At 40.5% G+C, this 9,604-nt stretch overlaps 1 protein-coding gene across 1 annotated transcript; it reads right to left on the bottom strand.

The window, feature by feature from the left end:
- Positions 1-269: 269 nt before the first annotated feature.
- Positions 270-7,369, bottom strand: c7a (complement component 7a). The gene is made up of 18 exons (XM_061729358.1): positions 7,354-7,369; positions 7,136-7,197; positions 6,912-6,990; positions 6,660-6,801; positions 6,428-6,572; positions 6,186-6,324; positions 4,787-4,930; positions 4,415-4,658; positions 4,087-4,200; positions 3,829-3,995; positions 3,496-3,724; positions 3,146-3,317; positions 2,770-2,857; positions 2,281-2,413; positions 1,987-2,175; positions 1,776-1,872; positions 1,423-1,607; positions 270-1,329 (listed from the first exon to the last, which is right to left on the bottom strand). The coding sequence occupies exons 1-18, from the start codon at positions 7,357-7,359 to the stop codon at positions 1,142-1,144; spliced, it is 2,523 nt and encodes an 840-aa protein (XP_061585342.1). The 5' UTR covers positions 7,360-7,369; the 3' UTR covers positions 270-1,141.
- Positions 7,370-9,604: the final 2,235 nt, after the last annotated feature.

Genomic DNA, 9,604 nt, shown 5'->3' on the forward strand with positions numbered 1-9,604 from the left:
GAATACTACCAAACAGAGAAATTAAACATGTGGTGCAGGCAGAGTGACAACCAGACTCTGTGAACAAAATACAATCCAAAATGCTAAGCAGTGCAAAAGGGAGGCTGGTCAATGATTGTTTTGTGGTAAAAAAACTTTTATTTTTCAAAATGTTATCAGCAATTCTGCCACCATTCAGGTTGTTTTGAGCAGCGACATCTGTAGATCCCGTATGTGAGGTGGTAAAGCCCACCGCCGACCCTCTGCAGCTGGTTCAGTAGGGTCTTCTCTAAGGCCTCTAATAGGTCTTCAGAGTTATCAGAAGGCTACAAATGATTATCATTATTATCATTCATTTATATATTTTCCATTTCAAAAGGTAACTAAAAGGTGTAATGTGTTTGACAATAATCATTATGTAATGGCCTCTTCAGTGTGTCATAGCCAAATGATCCCGTTTGGGAAATTACACAGCCTTGTGCCACCTTCATCAAAACATCAACTGAGTAAATACTTAAGAATAGTGGGGTTCATCAATGGTGTGCTCATATGTGCTGACATGAAGCATTTTGATGCACATGTGAAACATTGTATGGCTGGTGCCTTCGCACGTGCATGCGTTCACTCTGTGAGAGGGCAGCAAGCCAGAGGCAGGAATACACTGCCAGCAGGGGGTTGTGTGGCGGTGCGCGCAGTGCCTGCTTAAGTAAGCACAAGACATCATTTTAGCCTGGAAAAGAGAGTTTAGAGGATCTCAAGGGATACTTACAAAGCTGTTTCCCTCAACATCAAGCTCTGCCTTGCACGCTCTGATGCATATGCAGTACAGACAGCACATAATACAATATTTGGAGTAAAAGAAGCTGTCTGGAAAGGCAGTATGAGCAAAATCTACAATGTGCTGTCTGCAGATACTTTTATCTTAAGTATATTCGCAGTGTCGGAGGTACATTGTTAGTCATACACAATAACTGCAAAATGTAAGATTGAACTGGAAAGCTGACTTACTGTATTTCTAAAACAGCACGGTTTTATTCTGACTCCTGCATAAAAAGGTGAATTTAGATTTTGATGTATATAGTTGTGCTTGTAGCAATGCCGGCTATATTATGTGAGATAGAAGTAACAGGCAAAAGAAGGAGATATCAGTCAGATGTCTCACTTAATCCTCAGCACATGGCACAATACTGACGACTGACAGCTTTTCTCCTGAACATCTCCGAACTCCTGCTTCACATTCGCTCATGGTTTGTGTGGCCGCAGTCACATCCTCACCAACGCGGACACACACGTTTAACCCGGGGGTCAAGCAATCAGCAGGCCCCTTACAGCGACAATCGTTGGTTTGATCTAAGGAAACAGGGTAAACACAAATGGGGAATGATGAAAACTGCAAACACTGCACATTGTCATGGATTTGTAATCTTGATCGTATGTTCCTACCGTCACAGTACTCCCACATATGACAGTTGGTGCAGCCTGTTGTGTTGCGTTGCGGCCACGCACAGTTGCCGTGCTCTGCTACTTCATGCTTTTTCCCCATGCACTGCAGTGCGTGCATTTTGCAAACGGTAATGGGAATAAACCTTCTTCCCGCTGGAGATGCAGCACACACTTCCAGGGATGAGCTGAAGAAAAGAGAAGAAACAAAGACAGCATTAATCCCAGTAAGATCAATCGCAGTATTTATGATTCATGTGTCTAAAATACCTATTCTTAATAATCCCTGCTTTTATGAATGTACAAATTCGTAAATATTCATCAGACCAAACTGCTAATTAGCAAAATCATTGTACCTGCACTCATGAGGGATTTTGCAAACACATTTTCCTTTTGAAGGCTTCTCCCATACTTCACATTGCACTTCAGGACGGATCTGCTGCTGCTGTGTCTCTGGAATACAGGAACCAGTCATCTACAGAGCTTACTGAAATGGACCGATGACGCGCAAGAACAAGTGAAGTGAGTCTTGTTTATTCATTTGAATAAGGCCAAAAAAGGACGTACTTGGACTGCATCTGATATCTGCCGGGTCCGGGGAAAAATGCAAACTGGGGTCACAAGTGATTGTTGCTTCTCCTTGTAACGTTCTGTCCTCTGGACAGGACAAAGTAACTACGTCCCCGATCATGTAAGCCTGGCTTAAAGGAGAAGCTATGACATCCTTGTTGAGGGACTGAAGCCTGCAGGCTGACACTATACAAAAACAAGCAAACAAACAAAAACACGTGGAGCTCAGGAAGACAAAGGAAATGTATTCACTGGGATTTGTAATATCACATTGTAGTTAAACATTCTTACCGACACACAGTCCGGGATCTGCAGACCAGGTTTTGTCGGCAGTGCAGTCGAGGGTGCCCGAACCAATAAGATAGAATCCCACGGTGCAGGTGTACTCCACTTTGCTACCAACAAGGTAAATGTCCTTAGGGTTCTGTGATGAACGTAGTCAAATAAAGACACCTTTAAATTCCATTTTCAATTCTGACCTATGAGTGGAAAACTTTGAAATGGGGCCAAAAATGAGACAGAGACAACATAAATAACTAAATGAAACTGAGGAACACACCGAAGCAGGTTCCCCTCACTTTACCAAGATCTTAGGTGACACATCAATTTGATAAAACTTGTATATAAATAAATAACACATTTTCCAAGTCTCAAACTTCTTTCGGTGGCAGTGTCGCTGGTTTTGGCATAATTTTGTTCACATTGAACTCCAGGTGAATAAGGTGTAAAGGCAAAGTAAAATCTGCAATGAGTAAGAGTGTTTTGTTTGTTTGTTTTTACCACAATGTAGCCATTGATTAGAGGAGGAGGGGTTTCACACTCCTCAGTTGGTAAGAGAGTGTTGTCAAAACACTGAGGCTCCATCGTTCTGGAGAGAAAAAAAAACATTTGTATGTGTGTGTATATACACACATGTATATATATATATATATATATATATATATATATATATATACTATATATATATATATATATATATATATATATATATATATGCATGTGTATAGTACAGACCAAAAGTTTGGACACACAAGTTTGGACACACAATTCTCATTCAGAATTGTGTTATGTGTTCAAAGTGTGTTGAAACTTTTGGTCTGTACTGTATGTATAATGGTTATCATTAAATAAACATTATGTTGTATCTTTCTCTGACTTAAAGTATTCCAGTTCTTGATCTTCACAGTCAGACGTTTCAGTTGCTTCTCCAATACAGTTTCGTCCCCCGTTCTGGGGGGAAGGATTGGAGCAGGAGCGACTTCGTGACCTTCGACCCACAGAGCACGACGACCACGCGGACCAACAGGACCACCCACCGCTTATCACTCCTTCATGGACAGACATTTTGAAACCAGAAAAGACCGTACGTCATAAGAAATGTTAAACTTTTGAGTTTGTTTCTCCTTTTTTGTGTACAATTAAAAGAAACAACATCTATCTTGTGTGCTTGACTGACTGCAGTGGTAAAAATAAATAAAAAACAAGTATATGAAAGGCAGCACTCACCCGGTTGGCCCTCCACCTCAGCTCCCTGCTCACAAGCCCGCCCAGATGTGCCAGGTTTGCAGATGCACTTGCATTTGTCTCCAGCCATGACAACAATGCCATTGTTTCTGCAGGGTTGGCAGTGGCACGGGTGGCTCTCTGCAAGGTACTGCTCTATGGCCTTTCGTAGGTAGAGTTTCTTCACCCCGGCACACTGAACCTCCTTCACCAGCTCTGACAGCGGTCGCAGCTGGGAATTCAAGAGATGGAATAAAAAGAGTCAAAATCATGATTAAAGACAACTCCACTAACATGCACCGAATATTCAAATAGTTTATTTAACTTTCTCTACACCTTTTGTTTGATGATCTGCGGGAATGATCTCACAGATTCAGCCCAGTTTGAGTACATTTCCCAGTTCTTGCTTGGCTCATTAAGGTCGAGTCTCTTCAGTGCAGCGATATGTGAGATTCCTCCCCCCTCTACGTTTACTTTTTCCACTTCATTGCTCCTACGACGTTCTATTCAAGAAAGGTTGAATGAGAGAAATATTTTGAAATGTGTTCTTTTTTTAGGTGGCAGTACATTTGTTAAAGAACGCCTGAAGTATACCGGTGGTTAATGACATTTGATGATTATTATTCCAACATTCCTCGTGGTAGATGGGGAATATAAGAATCCAGCGTTTGGTTCTCACACATTCATGCTGTTGCGTTTTTTCGCTGACTTGAAAGGAAAGGAGAAACAGAGGACAGTGCCAGAAATGAATAGCAAGATTAAGGTAAAGATTCATGCATCAATTTTCATTTTTAATTAATTAGTTGTTTGGTTTATGAACTACTAATCCATTATATGTTGTAACTGAAAAAATTAAACACTGACTTTCACACTGGCTGTTTTTAAACTGTAATTTAACTGCTTATGACTAGTGAGTCCTCACCCGTTCTTCTTTCAGTTTCTTCATCAATCGCAGCAACGACTTTGAAGGAGCCCCCCAGGCTTCCCTCAGACACGTAGTGTGTACCAAACCTCTCCACTATCTTCCTGTAAGCTGAGTAATCGTAGACAGAAGGGAGTTTGGCCAGTGCCCTCCAAAACTCCTCAGATATTGGGAGGTAATTAGGAGAATTGCTCTGGAACTGTGAAACCTCAATGTCGTTCTTTAACACCAAAAGCTTTTGAGTCTGCAGAGAAGGAGAATGATCTATCATATATCAGTTTGGCTTCCTGTTTTGATTTTTCCTTTTCAAAGTAATGTCTCATGAGTTTTGCTGTTAAAGAAACAAAGAAAAAATGATAGATTTCTACATACCCGAGTTTGGTCATGCGACTCGTGGAAGTCATAGTTCTTATATCCTGTGGTGGTCCCAGACACTGTCTCTCTGTTGACGATGTGCTTGGCATAGTGCCACTTACTGGAGTACATCTCATCACTGAAATCATTCTGGACTTTAACCTACAAAAAGCACAGATTTAATAATGGTTGGGGTTTCACATTGAATAATGTTAAAAGTTAGTGAAATAAATAACAACAAAAGTTGAAAATAAAAGCACATGTTGAAATCTTAAGTCTTTAAATGGTATGTGGATACACTATAGAAACATCCAAAGAGTCTTAAAAAGGTAACAAATCCCCAAAAGGACAAACTCTCATCCATGAAAGAAAACACTCGGCTGCCTGGAAGGCCACATTTTCAGTTCAAGATTTGAACTGAAGATTTTTTTTATCTTTATTTATTAACGTCATTGTGAAACATAACTGCAAGAGACCATCCTTGTGACTAATTTGACAAACTTTGCCAAAGAAAGAATACGCACTTTTTTGACCAATCAGCTGATCCAATTAAAGGGAACTTTTAGGAGGGGAGGCTTTATGAAAGAGAAGCTAAATGGATTTATTTATTTAGTTATTTATTTATTTATTTGTCAAATCAGTGAAAGGGAAGTAAAATACAATGAATATAGCCCTCCCAAGAGCACACATGGATGAGTCATTCCCGGAAGAAGCACTTATTGTGGATTTTTTAAAGTACGTTAAGTGATTTCTGTTGATACTAGAAGGAAAAAAAACATGCACAGAGTGTGTTATCTCCTCCTTACCCCTTCCTTCAGTGCTCTCAGAGAAACACATCCCATCGCAACCACAAACCCTCCCTTGCCAGTAAATGGATGAAGCAATGTTTGTTATGGTTTTAAAGTCAGGCTGCTACCACTTTGAAGCCAGAGCTGCATTTGAAGATCAGTTTGTTTTTTGTTTGACCGTGTACTCATGAGATAGACGGATAGAGAGTGGCAAAGTTTGCTGACTCAGAGATCACAAATAATAATTTATCCTATCTTTAAAAGTTGCATTACAACAGTGTAAAAAATACATTAATGATGTGCATCTTTGTTTATAAAGTTACTAAATCTACATGTCACTTCCTAATGCATTTTTGTATGTCTAAAATACGGGCATCTCTGATGCATATCCTGAGTTTTATAAAACATGTCCACCAATAACACCACTTGATGGCACCACAGTGTTAGAAAGACAGGAAACTCCTCAAATGCTGTATAAAAGTAGAAGAGGCACGTGATGCAATTGATGAGACCGTAATTCCTTAAACACACTGACTAATGCCAGTTTTCTTTTCAAAAAAACAAACTGTATGAACAATGAAAAGAGATGTCTAAATATTAATTATAAAAGTGTTTCTTGGAGTACCAACCAAAAAGTTGTACTGTGTAACACTGAGGGGCAGTCGATATATCATATTGTGATCACCACTATAGATGGATCTGCACTGGCCCCCGAAGCTCTTTGTGTTGATGACACTTCCTCTCCTCTCTCCGGTCACGGCATCAAACCTGCAGAAACATTAGAAACATGCACTGGCAACGTGACACCTGCTATCAATATTTGGATGAGTCAATAATTGCAAGTAGATCTATTTTAAGATTTGTGACTTACCCAAGTCCTAGTAGCTCAATATTAGGAGGGGGGACTGTGTGCACGCATATAATGAATTTTTGAATGGTGCATCCACGTTCATCAAGTCCATCTTCCTCACAGTCCTGATCTCCGTTACACATCAGAGACTTACTGATACACTTTCCTTCAGGTTAAGATACAGACAGAAATATCTGTGATTGTGTATTCAACCCTGCTTGATTGTGGAAGTAAGGAGAGTTTTAATCCTGACCTGATCTGCAGCGAAACCTGCCTCCACATCCCTCATCTAGAGGGCAGCCTTGTGTAGTTTCACAGGGCCTGGTCTCAGTCCGCACTCCATCGCAGGGGTTCCCCTCAAACTGACTGTAGATAGACATAGCTCGGCTTCTTGTCTGTAATTTACCACAATGGGGAGAGAGAAATGTTAAGGGAAAGCTTGTCAAAAGAGAAATAAATGTTGAAATACAAGATTATAAACTATGAGATTTCAGGAAGGAGGAACCTGTAATTTGGTGCAGGGATCGCAGTCGGACCAGCTGCCATAAGACCCCCACTGGCAATGAATCCTTTGCACACAAAACCTTGGAAATGAAATGAAACCACACAATTTAATCAATTAAAAAGAAAAAAAAGAAAAGGATAATCAAGTGAAAAGCAATAACCACACAATAATATTGTAAACTGTGATGTTGTGCTTTCAATGCTGAAACAGTAAAACAGGTTTACACATTGTTTGTGGACAGAAAAACCACCCATGGTAAAACTGCTGCACAGAGTTGTGCAATGTTCTGGGAAGAGAGAAGAGAGGAGAAGAGAAGAGACTGCTTTTATAATTACATTGAAATCCGCCACTAATCACATATTACTTACATCAAATGTTTTGCATAGCCCAGAAGTTTTGGGAGTTTGAAAAGTGTCCATGGTTAAGAGGAATATCTACTCACCTTCATGGTGGGTGAAGCTCTGCAGACAGAATAGATACGTGCACGAGTTCACACTATTTATGTTGAGCAGTGTTGCAATGTTGGGAAGACAACCAGTGGGATTAATATGAGTTTAAAATCCAAAAATGTGTGTGTGTGTGTGTGTGTGTGTGTGTGTGTGTGTGTGTGTGTGTGTGTGTGTGTGTGTGTGTGTGTGTGTGTGTGTGTGTGTGTGTGTGTGTGTGTGTGTGTGTGTGTGTGTGTGTGTTCTTTGGAAGGGATGAGTGCTTTTACAGTAAAGCAACTCCAGCCAAACTTCAGAGATTTATGCGGTGACTCATTCTTAAACTAAACAACAATGAAAAAAAGAGCAAGAGAGTGAAAGGAGAAGAATAAAAGCAAGCAATAAGTTTTTTCAGTATGATTCTGATGTGTCTCTCAGGAAAAGCATCTCCTTTTTACGGGAAGAGCAGAGGTTTGAACCAAAAGCACTGTTTTAAAGTACCAAGTACTTTAAAAGCCAGAAGGACCTTGGTCACTGTATTACAGTTTTTCACAATTGTTTAAACACATTTCCTGATAGACTACTTCACTTTCTCAAAACTCTAAACCAAATGTACAAAACTCACACACAAAATGCAAAATCCTACACTTCTCTTGCAAAAGCACACTCTACCCTCAAAACAGTGTTAACTCTTCACTAAATGGTATTTCCTTCACAAATGCCAAACACATACATCATTTGAGTAGACATTTCTTAGCACCCACTGAACACTGATGTGCAGAATGGAAGACACTATAGTATGAATGGAAAACACTATATGAATACCTCAGTAGAATCATGCATTTGTATGTTCAGTGTTACACCTTCAGCTGTTGGATGTAATACAGTTTTTCACAATTGTTTAAACACATTTCCTGATAGACTACCTCACTTTCTCAAAACTCTAAACACAAATTACAAAACTCACACACAAAATGCAAAATCCTACACTTCACTTGCAAAAGCACACTCTACCCTCAAAACAATGTTAACTCTTCACTAAATGGTATTTCTTTCTCAAATGCCAAACACATACATCATTTGAGTAGACATTTCTAAGCACCCACTGAACACTGATGTGCAAAATGGAAGACACTATAGTATGAATGGAAAACACTATATGAATGCCTCAGTAGAATCATGCATTTGTATGTTCAGTGTTACACCTTCAGCTGTTGGATGTAATATATCACCATATAGTATTCTTATGTATAGGCTACTCAAATAGAAAACAACACACAATTCTTTACTGTAACAACAAATAATATTTTTACAGTACAGTATTTGGACTCAAATACTGTACTGTAAAAATGCGACATCACAGCAAGCTGTGGATGAAAACTTGACAGAAAATAGAAACAGAACAAAAGTATTAGGCTGCATCCTGCCTTTCATCCCTGGCTGGCCACAGGACCTCGTCCACGTCGCAGGCGATGTTCTCCCTGGCCAAGCAGCGGGGGAACAATCTCCTACAACGCCGCATGAAGCCTTGACAGGCCTCAGCAGTGACATCGCCACATGCGTCCTCCATGGCCTGCAGCAGTGGGATCCGTGTCTGAGGATTTCTCTCGTTCCTTCCATCTCCAGGCAGAGAAAAACTCCTCAATTGGGTTGAGGAAGGGAGAGTATGGAGGGAGATATAGAACATCAACTTCTGGATGGACCCTGATCCACTCACGGACCAGAGCAGCCCGGTGGAAACTGACATTGTCCCAGATAACAACGAACCTGACCACCTCTGTGTCCTCCATCTGGTCTGGCTGGACAATAATATTGTAGAGCTGGTCCAGGAATGCTAGAAGAAGTGCAGTGTTGTAGGGGCCAAGGGTGGCATGGTGATGGAGGACGCCGTGGGGATTGATGGCAGCACACATTGTTATGTTCCCTCCACGTTGGCCAGAGACCTCTGTGATGGCACGCTGGCCGATGATATTCCTCCCTTGGCGCCTTCTTTTTACAAGGTTGAACCCCGCTTCATCAATGAATATGAATTCAATAGCAAATTGCTGATTGCATATTGCACAACAGCCTTTGGAGTTTAGAAATGTGATTGACTGTGTGTTCTGTGTGAACAGCAAGAGAGGGAATTCTGGAAGAGTGTGCAGGATATTGGGAATTGTGTGTAGTGTTGTGAGAAATGTGTGGTATGGAATGGGAATTTGAGTCTAGAGCAGTAAATGTGCTTGGAGTTCAGCAGGATTGGTTCAGCCACCTGAAACATGAGTTTCA

This window comes from Cololabis saira, chromosome 9, assembly GCF_033807715.1.
Source record: "Cololabis saira isolate AMF1-May2022 chromosome 9, fColSai1.1, whole genome shotgun sequence".
NCBI lineage: Eukaryota > Metazoa > Chordata > Actinopteri > Beloniformes > Belonidae > Cololabis > Cololabis saira.

Bases quoted from the DNA above. Each gene is read 5' to 3' on its own strand.
- c7a (XM_061729358.1), bottom strand. The intron at 6,802-6,911 runs GTTCCTCCTTCC...GGTAAATTACAG, and splicing joins ATCCCTGCACCAAATTACAG to ACAAGAAGCCGAGCTATGTC. The intron at 4,659-4,786 runs GTATGTAGAAAT...CCTTCTCTGCAG, and splicing joins AGTCGCATGACCAAACTCGG to ACTCAAAAGCTTTTGGTGTT.